Source organism: Nymphalis io, chromosome 10 (genome assembly GCF_905147045.1).
Source record: "Nymphalis io chromosome 10, ilAglIoxx1.1, whole genome shotgun sequence".
NCBI classification, from domain to species: domain Eukaryota; kingdom Metazoa; phylum Arthropoda; class Insecta; order Lepidoptera; family Nymphalidae; genus Nymphalis; species Nymphalis io.
The window spans coordinates 7,252,420-7,275,892 of NC_065897.1; the positions used below are offsets into that span (position 1 = coordinate 7,252,420).

Below are 23,473 nucleotides of genomic sequence, written 5' to 3' on the forward strand. Positions count from 1 at the left end.
CGGAATGGAATCATAGCTATTTTTGGTGGCTTAAGTTCCAATATATTATTTATTTATAAAGTTTGTATGTATGTGATGTTACTGTTTAATAAATGATTAAAAAATTAAATTTTATTTATTTATAAATAAATTAAAAATAATTAAATTTTTCCCAACAACTTATAACTTTAAAAACATTATGGATAAAAATCTAATAGCATGATTTATATAAGTCTTGTTTGTCTTTTATTTTTTGTAAGAAAATATAATTTATTTACATTAAGCCATTGATGATATAATAATTACCTATGTGTAGTGTCTCCAACTTAGGTAGGTACTTAAAATAAAATGTCAATTGTCAATGTCAAAGTTACTAATGTCATGATGTGGTGCTGTGAGAATTTGAGAAATGAGAATTGAGAATTCGGAATCAGAATTTTAGTTTTTCGCCTTTTCTGCCTGGAGTTATAGAATAAGTTTGACGACACAAGTGAATCTTTAAAAGGAGTCCATAACGAGACAAATATATTATTAATTTTCCTATTAGAGGCAAATATTGTTTAAAATTTTTTAGTCATGCCTGAAAACGAAAGCTTGGTTCAATGCTATAACCGTGGCTGCGGTCAACTATTTGATCCCAATAAGAACGACAAAGGTGATTTTTTTTAGATTATTAGTAAATAAAAAATATGTATTAATATAAATATTATTTGAAGTATTTGATATTTTTATTATGTAGATGTATGTTTATTGTAAGTTTATTTTTAGAAACGTATAATAATATGTTGATAAAAATACCCTTTTTACAGATGAATGCTGCCATCATCCTGGGGCTCCAGTTTTTCATGATGCTTATAAGGGTTGGTCTTGTTGTAACAAAAAGAGTGTTGATTTCACAGAATTTCTCAACATAAAAGGCTGTACTGTGTCAAAACATTCTAATGTGGTATGCAATTATTATACTTTTCTATAATTACTGTAATGTTGAAAAAAAGTTATTTTATAAATATTTTAAGCTAAAATATTATTAAAAAAATTACTAGAAACCTCCGGAACCTGAGAAGAAAGCTTTAGACAAAGAATTAGAGAAAAAGGAAGTTATTGAAGTACGAGCACCAGTGGCTGGTCCACAACTACCAAGACCACCGTTTGACTCACCATTAGTAACATTACAGCCCCGTATAGCTGAATCTTTGAAAGAAATTGTACATAAATCTTCTCAGGAAGCAGAAACTTCAAGTGATGGGTAACATTCTAATAAGCTTATTTATTAATACTAGCTTAAAACAGAATTTTAAATAAAGTAAGTACTTATTTTATAGTTTCTTAATGAGAGTAAAGAAATAATGAGTATGATAAATAATTTCTGTTTAGAAATACTGTAGCAATTGGCACAACATGTAAAAATGGAGGTTGCAATATATCTTATGAAGGACCACAGAGTAATACCAGTATGTGTACATTTCATCCTGGTTGTCCGATCTTCCATGAAGGGCTCAAGTTTTGGTCGTGTTGTCAAAAGAGAACTACAGATTTTAACACCTTCCTTAGTCAGCCAGGGTGCACAACTGGTACTCATAAATGGCTAAAAGAGGTAATTGACATATTTAATTTAATAATTATTGAAGTCATCATTGTACAGCTAGAAAAAAAGTCCAAGCTATGAAAAAATTGAAGTTGTAAATTAATTTATTGAATACAGTTACATAGATAATTGTTACAGAGTGCTCCAGCTGGGACTGTTAAGTGCCGCTGGGATTGGCATCAGACTCCAGACTTTGTCATTGTTAGTGTATATGCAAAGAAATATGATCCATTTTCAAGCTTTGTTAAGCTAAACCCTATACGCTTGAATACAAAACTAGTGTTTCATGAAGAAGGCAATGCAGTATTTGAACTTGATCTTGAATTACGAGGAGTAAGTTTAATGTATTTGTAATTTTTTATTTCTTATTTCAACTAAAAAACTATATCAAATTCTTATTAATAAGATTTCTGATACTGATCAATTACTCTTATTAACAAATATATTTATACAGATTAACATGTATAAATATGTATGAAAAAATTATTTGAAATAAGTTTTCAAAGTAGTTTAAAACCAATTTTTGTTCCTGAATTATTTCTAGTAAGTGTGTGGCTAAAATGGTACACAGTCAGGCGACAATTATAAACAATTTCTTTATGAGTTATATTAAATGTTTACATTTGATGAATTTTGCAGGTGATTGATATAAATAAGAGCAGTGCATCTATGTTGGGTACAAAAGTTGAAATAAAACTGAGAAAAGGAGAAGCAGGTGCTTGGAGCAAACTTGATTTTCCTAGATCTGAACCTAAGAAAGAGTCACAAAAGCCTGAGGTACAGAATGTGGAAGAAGATGATGCAGTAGACTTATCCACAGTTGAGGCCATACATTCAATGGGCAAAGTAAATGTTACAGGCTGATGTCAAAATGTCAAATAAAATTATGTACAAATTGATTATAATGTAAACAATAGAAAATTTGATACATTTATTTTTATATTGCCCTGTTTATAGCTTTAGTTTTTGTGTATCAAATGAGTTAAGCTTTTATCTGGCAGTTGCAAATAAAAGTGCATTTGTACAAAGTTGTCTTATTTGGTATGAAATAAAAAAACTATGATTTTAGGATTCATTTAATAGATTCCTTTCATATAAATAAGTATTTACATAGAGGTGCTAATTTCTTTTAAAAGGTTACAATAATTATTTTAGTAAATTCACAAAGCTGAATATGTACGTTTCTTTTTTGTTTTCAATTACTTAGCAATGGTTAAAACAAAAGAAGGAATTCAGCACCTGTTAATGGATATGTCTGTTATGATATTTCGCAATTTTATTGAATATAATAATAATAATAACATTTTACTCTATAATAGTAAATACATTTAGTAACATTTACAATTTTACAACGCATAACTTGACTAGAATAGATTATAATTATATCTCTTATATAATATATTGAGAAACATGTTTTTTTTTTAAATTTATTACAAATTTTTGAATAATTATTATTAAAATCATTGATTTTTCATATTTGTAATAACAACTTCAGAATTAAATTAATTGCTCAATAAGGTAATGTAAAATATGTTTATGTATGTATATAATATAAATAATGTCGGTAATAGAAAATAACTGAAATTTAAATTCATTGTAAAAATTAATTAAAAAATGCCATTTTTTTAGATAATAACATGAATTTCAATGATAAAATATAGTGAACGTAAATAAAACATTGAAGCATAATTAAAAGTATGATGTAGTCTATCGATATGTGATAAAATACAATACTTGCTAATAATTCTGGCAAGGATGCTGCTGTGATGCTGTATTTATTCACTATGTAAATAATAGTTTTATGTTATACTTAATATTTTCTATTGGACTTTAGCATACCGCATACTACTTTATGCGTAGGTACGTAAAATCCAAGGAAATCAAACCTGTTTTTAATTGCAATTACTAGTAACCATTCTTTGACAACTAGCAAAAAACATTCTTAGTGATGGTCTGTATGGTATTGTTTTAGAGAAGTTTGCCCATTTGGGTTATTATGGTAGCGAAATTACATACAAGTAATGATTCTATGCTTTATTTGTTCACTGTATAAAAATAAAATTTAAAACATATCTTTAACGTTCGATATTAACCAGATTTAGTACCGGATTAGGTACTAATCCGATGGATATAGGTGTACTATAATGTTGTAGACAAAATAAGCAATAGATATAAAATAAATTTTGGTAAAACATTTTTATTTAAGTCGAAGTAATGAAAAAAATCTAAGCCTAAATAACGTTAACGTACGTTAACGTAAGTGTATTAACAGTTCGTGATTTAAAAAAATTAGAGCAATGGTGTTTGTGTTCCTTATCAGATGGTAGTGTGAAAATCAGTCAGATAATTAGATTTTATATATAGACTAGAAATTATCTGTGGTTTTATGTATTATGAAATCTAAAAGTCTTTGGATTCAGCATAAGGAGATGAGCAATGATCATTGGTCTGAAGTTGGGGAGGTTGGAAGGCTGGTGTGGGGGCGGGTTGCATTCTGTACATGTCGTGTAACAGCGTCGCCACTGATACGTCACCCACAGTCTCGCGGAACAGAAGTGACTCAATTGAGCGTGCTCGCACTGCACGGAGAGATGGCAGTAATAGAAGCAGACGACCGAATCTGAAATAAATAATATATTGTTTTTATATTATTTTAAGAATATAATGTTATGTGATTATCTATTATACCCATACCATGATTTTTTCTGGTTGAATATTAATTGTTCGTGCCAGACAATATAGAAGTTCAACATTTTTGTCTAAATAATTTATACTAATATTATAAAGAGGTAAAGTTTGTGAGGTTGTAGGGGGTAATCTCTGGATCTACTTAACCGATTTTGAAAATTCTTTTACCAATAGAAAGCCACATCATTTGTGAGTGTCATAAGCTATATAGTAACCCGAAAAATGAAAAAAAATTTCGTAGTAGTAGGATTTGCATAATAATTCAGAGAAAAACGATCGAACGAAAACGTTTCCTACGAACACAGCCTTAACAATGAGAGATTTATGATTGAGTTATGCAGAAAAGTTGTAGAGCCTAATAATGCCTACAAAAAAGTCAGCGACAGCATATGTCTAACTTTTATATTTAAGTCGCAAAAAGTAGTTTTTTATATTAAATAAATTATTTAAACCTTTAGGTTTCTGTTACGTTATTATGAATTCAAACTTAACAATTTCAAATTTAACAATTATGAATTCTGATCAAAATTTGTAAACTTATCGTCTTAAGTGTTTAAAACAAAAGACTTTTCTCTTTTACTGCATATAATTTGGACCAATGATTAAAGAGATAATACGGCATAGGTATGGAACCGCGAACGTTTCGTAATGTATTGAGTGATATTCCTATAAGACGGTTTTTTTCAATTACAACACGTCAATCTACTTAAAAATAAATTGCTTTATTACCAAGAAAATTTTATTTAGATAAAATTATTTTTTTAAGTTTGTTTTTTGGTTCCATAGTTTAAAAGATAATTTAAAATATCAAATACGCGAGACAATTTTACTAATGTTCGGCCAATCGATCACAAGTAAAAATGTTTACCGTCCAACGAAGTGGGCACGGGTCAGCTAGTATTATATATATAAACAACGATCGAAGTTGAAGTAATCGCGATTTTTGTTTTAGGATTTAAAATAGTTACCTACTACTCCTACTAAGTACTATTACTACTATATGATAACCTTGTGGGTTGCCTTGTGTATCTAGTACGGACGTAGTCAGCTAAAATGCACTGTGCTTGATCTTGCAGCATCTCAACCGGCTGCGTTTCGCTTAGACCTGGCGTGTCTGTAAAATGACAGTTTATCATTTACAATGACAATCAAAATAATCATGAAACTGATAAAACAATTTGCAAATAGGCAAACCTGGTGAGAACAGCACAATTGCTTTCATGCAGCCACATTCGCTGCCATCAGGCGCGATTTGACGAAACCGGCATAAAATTTCCTGTAAAATAACATTGATTTGAAATACACGAATGATGGATACAATTCAATGTGTAGTTGTATAAAATATTAAGAATAATTATATTATTATCAGAAAACAAATTATTTCTGAAGCTTTTGTTTAACATTAATATATAATATAATTTCACATTGTACTAATACTGGTAATTACGTACTCTTATTTACCTTTTAAAAATTGTTTGTAGATTATAAGTGTATTACAATTGAACCTAGTAAAACTGTAATTGTGAAATACGTTAATTACTTTCAGGCAAAAACATTGTTTATTTATAATCGAGGAATAAGTAGCTATTTAATAATGTTACGCTTTTTAGCTACATTTCTAATGGCTATGTCGAGTTGGGTCTATCCCGAATACTTTGACAGTACCTAATTAAAACTTATATATATATATATAATATTAATTAACTATATATAATTATTATGTATATACGAGACTAAATAATATCCAACCCGGGCCCTGGTTAACACGAATAGACCGAATAGTTATACCTACCTTTGTAAAATATCCAAATAATTAAACGGCTTAATTTTTATATTTAGATAAGGTTTTAATTAATGTTTAGGTACGTAAAAGATGTTTTTCCTAAAAAACGCATTTTTTCACAAAAAATAATATCTTTATAACTACCTATTTATTACCAGCGACCCGCTCCGATTTCGGCCGGGGTGAATAATTATCCTTTTTACGCCAATGGCTAATGGTTTTTAAAGGAAAAAATGGTAGCTTGGGTTACACTATTTCCATTTTCGTATGGATCTCTATTTTTATAAGCTAAAATAAAGCCTATGTTACTCGCTGATAAGGGCCGGTAGCCTGGTAGGTACTTTGCTTTTTATAAAGTAAAACTAAATGATTACTGAGATCCTTAATGGGTTACTTCGTAAACTGTATTTAGTATTTAGGTAGGTATTACTTGTTTCATTACTCAAACAAACTGACATAAAGGTTATCTGATATGTATGTAGATAAGTGGTAATTACAAGTGTCACAATTATTGCAGCTATATGGTTTTACAACTAGAAATTTTATGTGTAGGTATGTTTGGGTGTTAACCTGTAACGTATTCAATTCAAGATCCGCAAGCGGCTCTGGTGGGAGTCTCGCTCTAGCGGCAGGTGCGGCCAGCAAAGGCGCGAGATCCCAGGGTGCGGACCACTGTGCGAGGTGAAGCACGAACAGATCCTTCCACGCTGCACGTAGTAATACGAGCTGGTCACTGGCTGCTAGCGCTTGGAACGGTGCTAAGCACCGAACCCAGCGCACTGCCATGAAAAGAAGGCGTGCGCTTGTCTCCTGAAATCAATTCTAGCTTAAAATATATCCTTATATCTACAAACCTGTAATTATTAAAACTATGGTAGGTTAATACTTTATCTATTCAATTAATTAAAATAAAATAATGACTAATGTTATCTACCTAAACTTGTAAAGCAAGGTAAACTGTTGCGTCATCGTTAATTAAAAAACGTATAGACATTTTCTTATACACAATAAATTAAACTATGTTTCACTAATAAATAATGTAAAATACTCAAATTCAAGGATGAATTGTATTGTAGGTAATATTAAAACAATTGTAGATAATAGATATATAAACATAATATATACTTATTTCATAATCACAATGGTTCTTATTTATTTAAGTTTATTTCTGTCCTAATTATTAACTAAAGCAAAGATAACATAAAATTAAGCATTTAACAACAAGTATATTCCAAGTTATTTAGAATAACTTCAATTTTCTTATCAATTATACAACCGAATCAAAATGAGTAGGTACAGCCTGTCGGTAGGATTTCTTATGTAAGGGAAAGTTACGTTAGTATATAACATCTATAGGCTATTAAGTCAACGACGAGTAATGTAATGGGCGGAGTAAGTCAAGAGAAGGCGAAAAGTCACCCCTCGTCCGTCCAATCGCGGTACCGCACCCGCCCAGTCAAAAAGACTCCCACTGATTCTAATACCCACACCCATAACATGACGATTTTGGGATTATGATTAGGTACTTTGAAAATATTTATCTAAATAAAATAAATGCCAAATCGTCTAGTTGGGATTGCAACTAAAATTAACTTAATTAATATTACTGTTTTTTTACTTTAAGTTGGTATACTTTATTATGCTTAATGTACCTGTCTAAAATGTAACGTAATGTAAAACACATTTATACTGCAATTGTAATTAAGTCTGATGTTACTGGTTAACTATCCGGTCGCACTTCATTTCTTTTGCTATTACAAGCACAATTGTTGCCTGAAACCACAGTAGCCCAAGTTTGTTTTTAAACGGAACTGTGACAATTTGTTACAGTGCAAAAAGCTCCATTATCGTTTTCATTAATATAGAATATTTTATTTAAATAAATGACTTAATAGTTATTTATTTTGACGACGATTAATACTGTGTATTATAGTCGACCGACAGTCGGCTTTGACCGACTGTAAAATGTGTATTGTTACGGAGCTTTATATAAACATTACAGAGAAAGATAAATCTAATTGCGTTCGTTTGAATTGACGAGCTGGTTGGCGTGGTTGGTGGTTGCTTGCCTTTTACGCTGAAGGTTGTGGTTTCGATTCCCACCCAGGACAGATATTTGTGTGCGTGAACATGTCTGTTTGTCCTGAGTGTGGGTGTAATTATTTATATAAGAATGTATTAACGAAAGAAAAATTGTGTATATGATATACTATCAGTTGTCTGGTTTTCATAGTACAAGCCCTGTACAAGCTTAATTTGGGATCAGACGGCCGTGTGTAAAAATATACCAGGATATTATTATCATTCGTTTAAAATACCTTCATCAGAACGGACGATTGTGTAAATATTAACATTATTATATAAAATATACAGCATAATTATTGAAACTAATTGTTTCATGGTCGTTTGGCCATCGCAACTCGACATAACATGAAAGTTCATATCAATCGGTTTAAGGTAAATTTTATGTTAATTTGAACAAACAAATGGTTATCATCTATCTAATACAAAATTATTATCATTAAAATTCAACTCGATCGTTGTGAAATATTGTTATATATCTTAATCATTCAATAAATTTGTAAATTTAATTGTATAACTTACTTGCAATAGTTCCCAAGTCGGTGCCAGCGGAGTCCCGAATGCATTCGCTGGCGGCCGCAGTAAAGACGGATCACCCTGAAGTTGCAACTGCTTTGCACTCCACATTAGTTCCTAGATTGCAAATAATGAAAGCTGAGTTTTTTATTTTTATGTTATTTTTTGGTGAGGTTTAGGTACAGTATTTTAATCCCTCTTAAAATAAATATTTATGTAATTGTTTGATAACAAAGAAAATTGTATGCTTAAGTATACTTATAATAAATACTGAAGTAACAGTATTTCAATTCTCCTTTTGAGTAGAATATTTGGAGCCAATTCCACCAAGTTGCTCTAAATGCAAGTTGCATATTCATATAAACGTGTATTTGGCTGTTTATCATCCGACACAATCAGATTTCGTCACGATGTTGTCGCTCACCGCCAAGCACGAGATGAATTTATAAAAACCAATTAATCATATGAAAATTCAGACGTGCTTGCCCAGATTCGAAACTTTATTCTGCAGTTAAGATTCACGTGTTCTAAGCATCTCGGATTTTGGTTTTGGCTCATTTTGGGAATATACCAACTTTTACGCGGTATATCTTTAATTTTTAAAAAAAGAAGCATTTATTAATTTGTGGTATAAATTAACTGGATGGTAAAATTTTAATTATGTAAATATTTTAATTAATATTGTCCCATTATATTTTTACGGGGTTAATATTAAATGACAAACATAATATATTTTTATATCGATTAAATTTACATTTTATTTTAAATTGTATCGAACGACGATCGTCAATAGATAAGAATCGTGCTAATATTTGCTCTAACTTAGTTCGAGCTTACGTAAGACAAATTATTAACAAAAAAAAAACTCTCGAGAAGAGTTTAATAAATAATTACAAAATCAAAATCGAATTTAATAATATAGTTAATTTAAAGAGGCGTTCTTATGAAATCTTAATTTGACTAAAAGAAATTCATGTAAAGCTACCACCTGCTTGTAATCTAATGACTCTGCCGAGTATAACCGGCAAGAAAATCAGTCCTTACTCTTTCTCATTTACCTTTATATATTTACTTTTATATATTGTTTTTTTTTTTAATTTAAAATTTTTCGAAACAGGTGGGAGCTAGAAAAAAACACTAGACTCCAGAGATATAATGTAGAGCGTAAAATTTCACATTAGAATTGATTGAATGACGAGCCGGTTGGCGTGGTCGGTAGATAGTTGCCTTTTCACGCCGAAGATTGTGGGTTCGATTCCCACCCAGGACAGACATTTGTGTGCATGAACATGTCTGTTTGTCCCGAGTCTGGGTGTAATTATCTATATAAGTATGTATTTACAAAAGAAAAGTAGTATATGTAGTATATCAGTTGTCTGGTTTCCATAGCACAAGCTTTGTACAAGCTTAATTTGGGATCAGATGGCCGTGTGTGAAAAATGTCCCAGGATATTATTATTAACTATTTAAGCTACTCATATGTTGAGCTCACTTCAGTTGAAATTGATAGTCTTCCGCTACAACAAAATAATATACAATTATACTTTATAGGGTAATAACAAAATTTTTAATGTTTAATGTTTTTACCTGACACTTATCGCTAGACATGAGTATATGAAGTAACCCAGGTGGTGGCGGTGCCAGAAACGGCTCGGGGATGAAGGGTAGTGGACTCACGGCACCGGCGCCACCGGCTCCACTTGAACCCGCAGAAGAAGCTGTGCTCAATGGTGCTGATTCGTTTAATCCGCTTATATTAAACTATAGAAACAGAATAATGTAATTATTTTAAATATAGATTTTACAGCTATGTATATATTGTCTCGAAACGGCTCAAAGGCTTGACACATGAATTCCAATTCTCAACCTATGTTTGCGAAGCACTACTAAGTTTTGTGTACTTAATTTGTGTTTAAAAATGTATCTCATAGTCGAAGAAATTCTGCGTATTCACTCAAGAGTAGAAGGGACTTTTCCCGGCAGAGCAACATTTACAGACTGTCATTCTACTACAATTACGAGTATATGTATTATTATCACACTAAGTTGTAACTATTAGGGAGTAGGGCTTTGTGCAAGTCCGTCTGGGCTCACTCATCAGATTTTCTTTCGCCAAACTTCAATACTCAGTATTGTTGTGTCCGGTTGGAAGGGTGAGTGAGCCAGTGCAATTATAAGATCAAGGGACAAAACATCTTAGTTCCCTTCCCAAGGTCGAATGCGCATTGGTGATCCAAGAAATGGTTAATATTTCTTACGACGCTTATGTCTATAAGCGTTAGTGACCACTTAACTTTACGTGGCCGATCTGCCTGTCCGCCTAAATATTGTAAAAAGTTATGTCTCTAGCCTCGTTTATCTCTTTATACTTTATATATGTACGTATTCATAAATAAATACGACGAATGACTTATATTAGTAGTTATATTAATACACTAATAGACAGCCTTCCGATGTAAGTACTTTTAAATTACTTTAAAGATCCTATCTAATCAAATACATCCCGTACCATAGACAATTACTATTTTTATCAACTAGTTAGACATATTTCTAACACTATGAGATATAATTTGATCAACGTATGCATACGTATGGATATATTTTAAATAAGATTCATACAATAGTTTCGAATCTTAGACTTAAAATACATGACAGATAAGGGTTGAAACTGCAAGAGTGATGGTTTTATTTGTTCTGTGGTATAAATTTATCTTACCTGAAAATTAAACGGTTGTGTAAGAGATGTATAAGGCGACTGCGGAGACAATTTCAAAGGGTGCGGCTTGTGTGTGTGCGCGAGAGGCGGCGGGAGTGAGCCCAGCACCCCCGGATGTGGCTTCGGCTTGCGAGGACCTCGTTCGTGTTGAACAGCTGCTTAGACAAAATATATTGTACAAAATTAACTACGAAACATATACTTCAAAATACTTAGCTAATATATATATTAGATGATAAATTCTAATAATTCGTTTATTTACATTTTATCTGAATCAATTCAGTACTTAATTGGTAGTAGGTACTTTTTATCGTATCACTGACTTATTTTGATTTTTTTCTTTATATTATTGCGTGTAGCTACTGTACAAATTATGACCGCAATGGTGGTATCAATGCTAGCAGGCAGCATTTCCCCTTTGAATCTGAGCGAAAAATTAACCAGCCCTCCTGTCAATAGTAAAGGCAATAAGACCAGGTGTTATATTTTTTTATAAAAGAAATTGGACTATTACAAACGGAACTAAGACATAATTTAAAATAAGAGACGAATATTTGCAAGTTTTGTTCGATTTGGCTTTTTCCGCGGCGGCTTTAACATTGTCAGAGTCAGAGCCAGAATGTCAACGCATGTAGCGTCTCACACTAGGCTATTCTAGTTCCCTGGAAACCAGTATCAGTCTATCAAGTTTCTTGCCAACATCATTACTAGTTCCTCGGGGCTCCAAAAGAGCTGAAACATCAACGTTGGCAAGACCCCTTTTTATATTAAGAGAACCGTGGCGGACAAGCTTACGTAACCCCTTGGACAGGAAAGACAGTGTAAACGTCAACCTCTTTTCCAGACGGGCACATGTGCCCAATGCACAGCTGCGTTTCCAGTCGGAGACCTATTGTTATACGAAAATATTCATAATTTGCATAACATTCATTTTATAATTTGCTTAATAACACTAAAAATATTAAAACAATATTATAATTGTCTTAATTATAATATATTATATATAGATATACATATAATAAAAATATAACTGATCGCTGTCTGTACATGGAAGATATATGAGTAAAACTAACATCGAGGGCCTTTATCAACGCAAAAGAACCCAAAACAATGATTGTTCGAATTTTTGTCTGTTTGTCTGTGCGTTTGTGCGCGCTAATCTTAGAAACGGCTTAACTGATTAGGGTGCGGTTTTCATTACTGTATTGTGGCAAGCTAAACTTAAAATTTAGTGTTTGTTTTATTTCAATCGGTTTATAAATAAAAAAAAGTCAATCTAAAGAATCACGTCGAACATTTATTCGATAAAAATGCTTTAAAATAACTGTTCAGTTGAATTCGTTGAAACTTTACCTACCTATAAATGATAATCTGTAAAATAATAATAATTGAAAGTTAATAGGAACAAAACAACGTTAAAAATGGATAGTTTCAGAGATTTAGAGTTTAAATAGGGTTCAGCTTATGCTGTTAGATGTAACGGAACTTTCTGAAGGTTTCCACTGCGTGAAAAAAAAAATACACCTGTTAAACCTCCGTTTGTATTTGGTTGTACTATGTTTTAATAGGTTAGCATTACTACCCTTATTAAAAAAGCTTCCAATATATGTAATAAACATTCCTTCTGTTTTTTTCGGTACTATATATCTAACTAGCTATTGCCCGCGGCTTTGCTGTAGTTAATAGGTAAGTATAGGTAAAAGATAAATGGTTGTATGGAAGTATGTGATTTTAAAGTAAGAAGCATGAAATGTAATTCTAGTTAGAAAAAAGTATATTACGGCGTTTTTTTCATCAGTGAACTTACAGTGATGAAAAAAACGCCGTACCTACTTACGTTTTTATAAGCATGTCATTAAATATTATAGACAGTTTTTTATAGTTTGTACTTTTACAGTACTTTTTATAGTTTTGATTTGATTTTGTTTATTTCAACAGGTAGTTGAGTAGGTTATTTCAAAATACTTATACTTAAGGATTTGTTTTCGGTTTGTAAATAACTTTGTAAGTTAAAGTTTAAAGGTTAGATAGGTATTTCGTTCCGTCGCGGCATCTATATATTTTCTCATTGTTTTATTAAATTTATACTTGGTCGGTTAGTTGATAATGAATACTTTTTTTAAATACACACGCTTTTAAAACTGAAAGGTAAAACATTTCAGTTATAAAAGGACACAATTTCCTATGGAGGTATCGCTTGCAGTCACAATAAATTAAGCACAGGGAAAGACATTAGAGTATATAAGGAATGCTGTTTTTCTCATGGCTTATGGTTTGTTGCACTATCTATATCCGGGTGCAACGAAAAGCAAAAAATACTAATATCTCACGAAAATAAAACTAAAAATGTTGTATATACTGAAATATTATATATGTCTGCTCTTAGTAATTTCTTTAAGTTATCGCGTATAACTTTAAGTTATACGCGGGTGAAACCGCGGTTACAGCTAATAGAATAATAAAATATGTATCCGTTCCTTTAAAAACACGGATACATTTTTATCGAAAAGGTAACTTCGACGTTGTTTAACACGGAGGATTATACAGCCGTGAACCGCTTATTCGCAGCCGATGGCCAATCCCCCGGTAAGCCAGGATCACGTCGCCTATAACCCACATTATAATACGTACAACCAGGCTGTAGTCATACTATATTTTAATTTAATAGGAAAGTTATTAAAAAAAAATTGTTAATGACAATCTTTAGTTTAATATTTACATTACATTTAATAACAAATTTTCCTTTTCAGATGCAATTATTAAAAACAAAAAATACATACTATATACTACTACGTAAATATTCAATTATTCATCTGTTATAGATCAAAGAACTTAAATTAAACAATAAATAATTCGTCTGCACGATCAATGTGTACCGGCCCCAGAGTAATGACGTCACGCAATCAGCTTACCGAGGCTGAGTCCATGAGAATGCGGCTATTGTGTCCGCACATGGCAAAGGCCCGGGCGCATACGTTCGTTCCCGCGCTCACGGCTCATGCCGGCTTAAAGTGAAAATGTGAATAGTGGCGGACACTCCGCACGGGCATAGCTTAAATACTATTTGAAAGGGGTAGAGTGCACATAATATTACGTATTGCTTAAGATTTATCTTCGTAAATAATTAAATATCAAGCTATAATTATTGAATACAAATTATTAGGTTTCAATAAAATGCTTTAATGGCTTAAAGATAGAAAATATTGAAGGATCACAGAAAGACTTAAGGTGTTTTAGTTGACGTTTATAATAGATTTTCTAAAATGGCTATTGTTGCATGTTACTTTTAAAATGGTTTCAAACATTGACATTTATTAGTTGAAAAGGCAATAAAGTTTGTCCAAGCCCCAAGCGACGACTTTTATCGGTGATGCAGCGAAGTGTAACAAATATACGCAACTGTAACAAATGTTAACCTTTGTTTATAGGGCGAATGTAATCCCAAATAGAACACGTGCTTTTTTCTCGGCTTTTTCCTCGTCCTTTGCATTTCCGCACAACGGAAAAGCGACCTTTACATATTAAATTAGAGCATAAATTTATCTGACGTAAATAACCGGAGGGACACTCAAGCCAAGGGGCTTAGTTACGGTGTGACACGGATAAGAGAGATTTTAATTACAAGTTCGAGAAGAGAAACTAAGTTTGATCTAACCATCCTTGATACCACACTAGGTATAGGTATACTTATACTTTAAACTAAAGCAAAGTTAGAATCTGGTTAATAATATATACATTTTTTAAATATGCTAATTAATTAATTAATTTTATCAAATTATTTTATTTTATTTATTTAAAGCGTTTGGATTAAAAAGTAAAAGTAATAAATAGTCTGTAAATATCTCACTGCTGGGCTAAGGCCTCTTCCCCCTTATTCCACCATTGCTCTATGCGGGTCGGTGGATACACATATAGAAAATTTCAGTGAAAGTAGACAAATGCAGGTTTTCTCACCGTCAAGCACGAGATGAATTGTAAACACAAATTAAGCACATGAAAATTCAGTTATGTTTGCCTGGTTTTTAACCCGCAATCGTCAGTTAAGATTCACACGTTCTAACCACTGGGCAATCTCGGTTCTGTGTAGTTTGACTACTGTAATTTGAGCTCATAATTCTAAACAAATGTACACTACAATCGTCATACAATATTATGTTATATTTATTATAAAATATTAGTAGTTAGTTTCGTCATTATGTCGGATTTGTGCAATTGAACCTAGAAGACTGATTTTTAGATATTGTGTATAGCGTAAGAAATGTAATCGCATTTTTTGTACTATTTACTTGATAGTAGGATTTGTGCAAGTCCATCTGGGTAGTGGGTACCCACTCATCAGATGTCCTACCACCAAACAGCAATACTTAGTATTGATGCGTCTCGGTTTGAGTAAAATAGTGTCAGTCAGTTATGTTATTATTTCTTAGATCGCCAATGTCTATTGGTGGTGGTGACTACGTACGTAGTTGGCCTATTTGCCCGTCTGCCTAATTTTAACATATAAAACTGTGCCAGAAATCGATATTTCTATCGCAAAACACAAAAAGATGACGAAAAATTCTTATAGGAAATCTTGGTCAATTTTGATGTCAAGTTTTTCTAACCAACCCCTACACATTATCTAAAAATCAGCTTTGTCGGTTCACATGTATTTTAAAATAGATTTAATAACTGGACTACAGGCAATAGCTGCTCCAAGCGGTTTCACTCGCGTTAAGCGTTAGCTGCTATGCCCCCGTGGGTCTTAGCGTCATGTTATGTAGCCAACTAGTTTTAGCCAGCGGCTTCGTCCGCGTGTGAGGCCTTAGGGTCAGGTGGTTTAGCCGTGAAAGCATAACAGACAGACAGATAGACAGTTACTTTGGCATCTACAATATTAGTATAAATAAATGAAATTTCTCAGTTAACGGGTTATCTAACGCAAAATTATTTTTTAAATCAGTAATTGAAGTTTATAGCATTCAATCAAACAAACGCAAAATTTTATAATATAATTATATATTAAGGCTAGATCTATACCAACTAATATAGCATGATTGAAAGAAAAGCAAAGTGCTTAAACTGAAAACCACCACCATCACCATTATTCTCACCATTATTCTCAACAAAAAACATTACAATAGACAAAAGAAAAAAAATATATATTTTTATCATCAGTATTATTTTATATATTAATTCCTTAACGACTTTAGTAAATGTCTAAATGCTTTCAAAAATGCTTTCATTGAATCACATTTGAAGCGTTTAAAGGGAGATTTAACTTTAAAGATCTATCGGCCAAAAGCCCCTTTTAAAAAAAACTCTATCGAATTAAAAGCAAACAAACAGTATTTTTCCAAAAGGTATTGCTGTTACAAAAACTACATTCCCCATTGTTCTGTTTGCCTGTGGGCGTTGTAGTCGCGATGTTTTTTAAGGTTAATTACTATTTGTGCTTGATGGTGGTTTTTAAATAATTATTATACGTGAAAAATAATATATCTAGATCGTTTAAGTCAGTCAAATTGTTTCAACTTATTTCAAGCACTCATAGTTTAGATAAGATTTGATAAGTCTGACAAATAAAATCTGAAGCTTGACATTTTCATTCATTATTAAAATTTTGGTCGACAATTTAAATAATATTACAAATATACTAAATTATTATTTAAACAAAACGGAAAGAACTAGATACACCTTGCGAAGTGGGCGGTTAAAATAGATGTATTATAAATATGTGAAAAAAAAAATTATATCCTTTGTTCTATTCTACGATATAATCGACTTACCTATGTATGAGAATACACATAAATGAGAATCAGTCCATTCGTTCAAGCGTGATTAAGTAATAAACGTCGAAACATGTATAATGTTATTAGCAAGATGTGTATGAGTTTGCCTTTGCACATATATAATCTATGTGCGTATATTTTTTAAATCGAGTCGTTTAACAAATAATCCTAAAAAGACGTTATTTATGAACTTAGTACAAGACAGTTGAAGAACATCTGTTATAGCAGTGTAGTAGTAACCCACACCAGATTTCTTGGCGGGTGGAAGCGGGATAAGTAACTATGAAGATATATACACCGTAGCCGAAATGGAGGTCTGTGGTCGATATTACTCTAGTGATGGAAAAATATCGATAATCGATTTTTTTTCCTTCACGCATATATGTCGTTATCGTATTAAGTATTAATATATAATACTTATTAATAAATAATTGTTAATATTTATAGTAAATAAATCTATTCGATGGAAGAAACAAATTTATTACCTGCCTTAAGACGTTACTTGCTATTTCAAATATTGTTAGTGACATTACCAAATTATTATTTTTTGTTTATTATGACTTTGTTAGTAAATAAAAAAATGACAAACTATTATTAACAAACAAATATTAGACAATTTGTTCGAAGTGTCTATCATTAAAATATCTTGTCTACAAAGAAAAGCAGAAGAAATAGTCTTAGTCAAATTTTATCGATATTTTGAGCAATTTCCTTGAGACCAGACTTGTTTGCGAACAGTTACGCCACCGCGCGGGGTGGGGTGTGATTAATGACCCAATAATCCCAGCTGCTTGCCTCCTAGCCTATGAAAGCTTCACGAAGCCGAATTGGTGAATGGTCAAAAGGTTTACAGACCAAAGCGTAAGACGCATTTGTAAGATGAATATATTAAACACGGGAAGAGGAATAAATTTAACGTAAATGATAAACAAAATATGGAATTAATTTATCATTATCGAAATTGAAGTGTTTTTGGGTAACACATATTATTAAAAAGTAAAAAAACCTTTAATCGACATTTTTTAAATCTGAAACTTCTTTGCAATTTTTATTTTAATAATACCTAATAAGGAAAGATGTTAGAAGAATTTTTAAATAAAATGATATGTTTAACAAATATATTAAAAAGTTACATCAATCGCTTGAAATTTCTAAGCTGTATAAAGAGATCAAAGCCTACACTGTTCACGACATCACTTCTAATCGTCTGAGCAAGTTGTCCTTCTTCTGAATAGAAAACATGACTCGGAGGATTTTAACAATCGTAGCCCTCAATGAAAACATCAAGAGGAAATAATCATATAAATATGCTATTCGAATACATTGGCTATGTTTGATATAGATACATGCATGGCAGATTTATTTATACACATTTTTTATTAACAGCAAAATGTTTATTTATATTCTTGACACCCATAAAGCCTTGATTATAAATTGATGTCTAATTTTGTTAATTCTATCATAAATAAATAATTAAAATAGATTAATTTACCTCTAACACTACACACAATATATTCAATTCACCTTCTATACAAAGAGTAGAATTGTAGAATTTACAAGGGAATAAACATTTTTAAAGAAATTTATCATAAAAATAAATAATAATCAGTGAGCAGGATGCTAAGCTACGTAGATTTAATTTTAAATTACATAACAGTAAAATTGGAGAATTAGTGTTAGACAAGTGGATTGGTGAAAACCTGCATCATTAAATTTCTTAGTAAATGGAATGTTTTTATTTCTGTAAAAAACGTGTTCTGTTGTGTTCTTAATTGTAAAGATTGGTGAGTGAGTAGGATATATCTTAATTATAAGGTCTATATACATATATATACTGTTACTTAGGCTTCATATAAATATAATCCTGCTGTCGTATCAGGATACCTATATTTATTTATTTACAAATGGATAATAACAAAAAATAATTGCTATGGATAGTTGAATATAAGGATTGTATGTGTTATTTCAGATTGGTGGAATAACTGTCAAGAGAAGTGCTTAAAAATCTTGTGTGTGTCTTAAAAATCGTTTAAAACGCCGGAGAAAATAAATTCCCAGTTTACCGATTAAGATTTTTTGAAGATTGAAAAAAATGGTTCTTCAAACTGTAGCTTGGGATAAACAATATGAATTTTAAGAATATTTTTATTCGTTTTATTTTGTATTAAAATTATGTGCGGGGGAGAGTTCGAAACAAAATTATAAAACATTCGGTATCGATCAAGATCATATCATAAGAGGTTAAAATACTCATAAAAAATAAAAATAGGACGTTTGCTACATACCTACTTATTTTATACAAATTTTAAACTATCAATTATGAATAGTCAAAATTGGACAGCCTAAATATAGTAGGTACATACTTACACTTATTTTACAAAAAATATCTTTGATTAGACAGTATTAAACAATTAAAATTTTTAAACAATTTGAGTACAACATAATATTTTTGTTTACTACTGTTTATAAATAAAAGCTTCTCAAAAAATAAATATTGTTATAACTCCTAACAAAACAAATAATCAACTAAGTTAAAAATAATTTGGCGGAAGGTTGGTCGGTCCTTGATACGGAAGATCTACTTTTACATTTTGATAAAGAATTGAGACTTGCAAGGCTATTTCTTATATTCCTTAACACATTTACTGGGTGGTATGGCGTTGTGCAAACCTGGTAGGTACCACCAACTCATCAGATATTCAACCGCCAAACATCAATACTTAGTACTTTTGCCTGCCAACCAAAAAATGGTTGGATACGAAAATCTTCCTTGGCAGGGATAACAATGGGGGCTACGGCAGTGTGAAAAATTTATAAATATTAAATTTGATAAATTGTGGCTCCGGAGGTTGGACTTTTACTGCCCACGTTAAAGAAAATTTGGTGGGTGTAATTTGATCTGCTTACATTATGAACTGCCTCACAGATAAATATATTATAATCCTTTTAAAGGTACTATGCATTGCACCTATTACATTTGTACATTGGAAGTTAAATATACAACAGAAAAAGTTTTATATTTTTCTATTTTTTTTAAGAAAATGGTAATAACACAGTTTTCCCTTATATTTATTTTAGAGTAGGTATTTATTACTCGAGTTGAAACCGCAATTATTAAATCGCTTCTTCGAAGTCACGTAATTTGCACTTGCCGTGGTCACAATCGGAACCTGCTTACCCTCTGACCTAGTCTACGCGAGTTTTCTCCAACTAGCTCAATTTATTTTTCATAGTTTTTATTTGTTTATTTGATTACGAGCACACTATACAACTTATTGCTGATACAATTATTCTATATCAAAATTCAATACAAGTTTTTTGTAATACAAGTCACATAGTCGCTACGATTGTTTTTTTTTCTTTCTTACTTTCAAGAACTTCACGTACTAATGTCCGTCTAGGAGACCTTTACATCATAAAGCACAATACAGTATTTTGTTACCGAGCTCAGTATTATCTGAGTGTTCAGTTTCTGCAGCTTTATCTGGCTGTGTATTTTTTAGTGCCTGTGTGTTCTCTAACCCTTTCCGCTACGTTTAGTTTGGCAAATACGAACTATCACAGTCACAGTTTATCTTATGTCCTTGCGGCGCTAGAAACGGACATCCTTTGGTGTACGTAAACGATAAACATTTTGTGATCAAAATTGTGTCGTGGTTTTTATGGAACCCCTTTGAAACAATAAACCAACGTTATCCGTTACACATTTATTTATATTTACACATTTTTGATATATCGAACCGATAGCTAACACGAAAATTGAAGAATTAGTGGTGGACAAGTGGATTGGTGGATTAGTGACCCGAATACCTACATCACTGAATTACTTATTAAATGTAATGTTTTTATGTCTGTAAAACAGTGTACCCTTAACTGAAAAGATTGGTGAGTTAGTAGGTTATATCTTAATTATAAGATAAATATACATATATACATATATATACTGTTACTTATGCTTCATATAAATATAATCCTGCTGTCGTATCAGGATTACCTATATTTATTTATTTACAAATGGATAATAACAAAGAATAATTGTTATGGATAGTTGAATATAAGGATTGTATGTGTTATTTCAGATTGGTGGAATAACTGTCAAGAGAAGTGCTTAAAAAATCTTGTGTGTGTCTTAAAAAAATCGCTTAAAACGCCGGAGAAAATAAATTCCCAGTTTATACCACTGGTTGTTTTTACTTCCTATGCCAATATCCTGAATTTAGATAGTTTTCTGTTCAACTAATCAAGTTTACACAATTTTCAATCAGCCTCAAGTTCTATATTGTTTTTAAATGCACTGATTAACACTAATAAATAGACTAATACATTGAGATCAAGTCTTTGTGGTTTTTTTTCAATGTTAAATATCTATAAGTAATTAGTTTATAAACATTGTATAACTTTTTTTACACTTTTTTTAATATATTATATTAAAAAAAGTCTGTGATTGTTTCCTATACACATTATGCAGGATACCATCCGGCTGACTGAGATAATTCTTACTCTAAGTTATACGTGAATATAAGTTTGCGATGTACAAGATTGTAATGATTTAAATATCGTTCCACTTCTTATTTATTTTCCCGCATATAATTCAGATATCATCAGTTGTTGTCTTGCGTAGATTAATGACAGATTGTCTTGAAATGTTGGTTAAGCCTTTGATATATTATATTAGATAGATTTCCATTTGATATAGAATTTAGATTTCCACTTGAACAATAAACGACTTAAAAAGATAGTTTAAGACTGACTCATTCTTAAGGATATTTTGATAACTCTTTATGTTGACCTTTTCTGTTGTTATCGGTACATGCACTATACACAATAATATGGCTGGAATTTAAAAAGAGCATTCCCTTTTTATAAAACACTTTTATTTAAGTGACGAAAAGACGTAAGAAAACTTTTGACTTATATACACTTTTACAAACAAATCTATCTTAGTAAGCTATAATATTTTTTTATATTATATTTTTTTTAAATTATATATGTTAGTTTGCCTATGTTTAAGCATCACCCAAATAAGCTGACAGGGCTTATGGGTGCCATAATAAAAATAATGTTAATATTTTTTGGAATAAATAAATGAATATAAATTTAAAGATTCTATTTTTTCCTATTCCAAAGTGTTTTTTATTGATAACACTAAAGTTTGTCAATAATAATAATCTATCTTAATACTAAGCCTCAACTAAAACTACTTAAAACCTAAGTGACATATAAAAATAAAAGTCTTAAGCAAATGGAACATGTCTACATAAAGCATATAAAACAAAGAAAAATAAATTAATTCAAATGAAAGGCTTAGTACGAATACTATAAAAATCTTAACCTTTTTGTTAGTCCGGTATGTCTGGGAAAAAATCTGTAATAAACACTTCAATGGAATGATAGTCCTTAATTATTATTTTTAATAATTATCTGTCTTACGGGATTTGCTATAATAATGTTAAGTAATGACATAAATATTAAAATTATAAGCACATCGAAAAAAAAAAATTAAACTGAAACTCCTGCATCCCGTCGGGATATTATTTTATATATTTATTTTATTAATTTATTTTATAACAATCCATAGCGTTTGTACAAAATATGTTTGGGTGCATTTATTTTGCAAGTCCTATCTTAAGCCCGGTTGGATTTACAGTATTTATTCTTGGCCTAATTGAAAACATAAAAGATAAATTTTATGACACTGCACATACGCAAAGTCTTGTTTTAATATAGAACAGCATTTTGAATATTAATAAATATTGGTAAATTGATTAATTCCAACAATCAGTGCAATTACGTGAGAATTAGAGGCTTTACAATAAATTAAATAAATTACTCTCTATTTCCAATTTACTAAAATTCGCATGTAAGAGGAAATTAACTGACTGGCTTTTAAAACTGGACTATGAAAAGACAGAACAATTATTAATTTAATACATTAATAATAAACAAGCAATTGTAGTAAAAAAAATAATCTACACACCATATATACACATACATACAAGACACAGGCACAAACACAAACACACACACACCCATACACATGCGCTCACACGCACATATTCACAAGCATACATTATCTTTTTATTTCTATTAGCATAAGTATAACTTATTACTAGATAATATATTGTAAAAGCTTTAGTGTTTCTCCTGTTTTCTATAAAATTAAACAAATAACTAGTTCCTTACTCAAGAGGGGGAGCCAGGAGACCCTTAGCACAGGGCAACCTAGTTTGGGCTCCTGTATCCCACATATAACTGTATTTATATATATTATAAAAAAAGAAAATGTAAACATTTTTGTCTGTGGGAGAGAACAAAAAATAAATTTATTTAAAAAAAAATTAGGTAAATAGTGT

General features: G+C 31.0%; 2 protein-coding genes across 2 annotated transcripts in view; one reads left to right on the forward strand and one right to left on the reverse strand.

The window, feature by feature from the left end:
* Window positions 1-356: 356 nt before the first annotated feature.
* LOC126771046 (cysteine and histidine-rich domain-containing protein morgana) lies at window positions 357-2,592 on the forward strand. The gene is made up of 6 exons (XM_050490720.1): window positions 357-634; window positions 789-925; window positions 1,023-1,225; window positions 1,354-1,573; window positions 1,703-1,897; window positions 2,204-2,592. The coding sequence occupies exons 1-6, from the start codon at window positions 556-558 to the stop codon at window positions 2,426-2,428; spliced, it is 1,059 nt and encodes a 352-aa protein (XP_050346677.1). The 5' UTR covers window positions 357-555; the 3' UTR covers window positions 2,429-2,592.
* Window positions 2,593-3,964: 1,372 nt separating this feature from the next.
* Window positions 3,965-23,473, reverse strand: part of LOC126771387 (protein dissatisfaction) — a 33,727-nt gene continuing 14,218 nt past the window's right edge. Inside the window, exons 4-10 of the mRNA XM_050491250.1 lie at window positions 11,350-11,504; window positions 10,221-10,394; window positions 8,640-8,750; window positions 6,606-6,845; window positions 5,442-5,528; window positions 5,261-5,370; window positions 3,965-4,184 (exon numbers count right to left, since the gene is read on the reverse strand). Coding sequence (XP_050347207.1) covers window positions 3,965-4,184; window positions 5,261-5,370; window positions 5,442-5,528; window positions 6,606-6,845; window positions 8,640-8,750; window positions 10,221-10,394; window positions 11,350-11,504 — 1,097 coding nt within the window. The remainder of the gene's footprint in view (window positions 4,185-5,260; window positions 5,371-5,441; window positions 5,529-6,605; window positions 6,846-8,639; window positions 8,751-10,220; window positions 10,395-11,349; window positions 11,505-23,473) is intronic.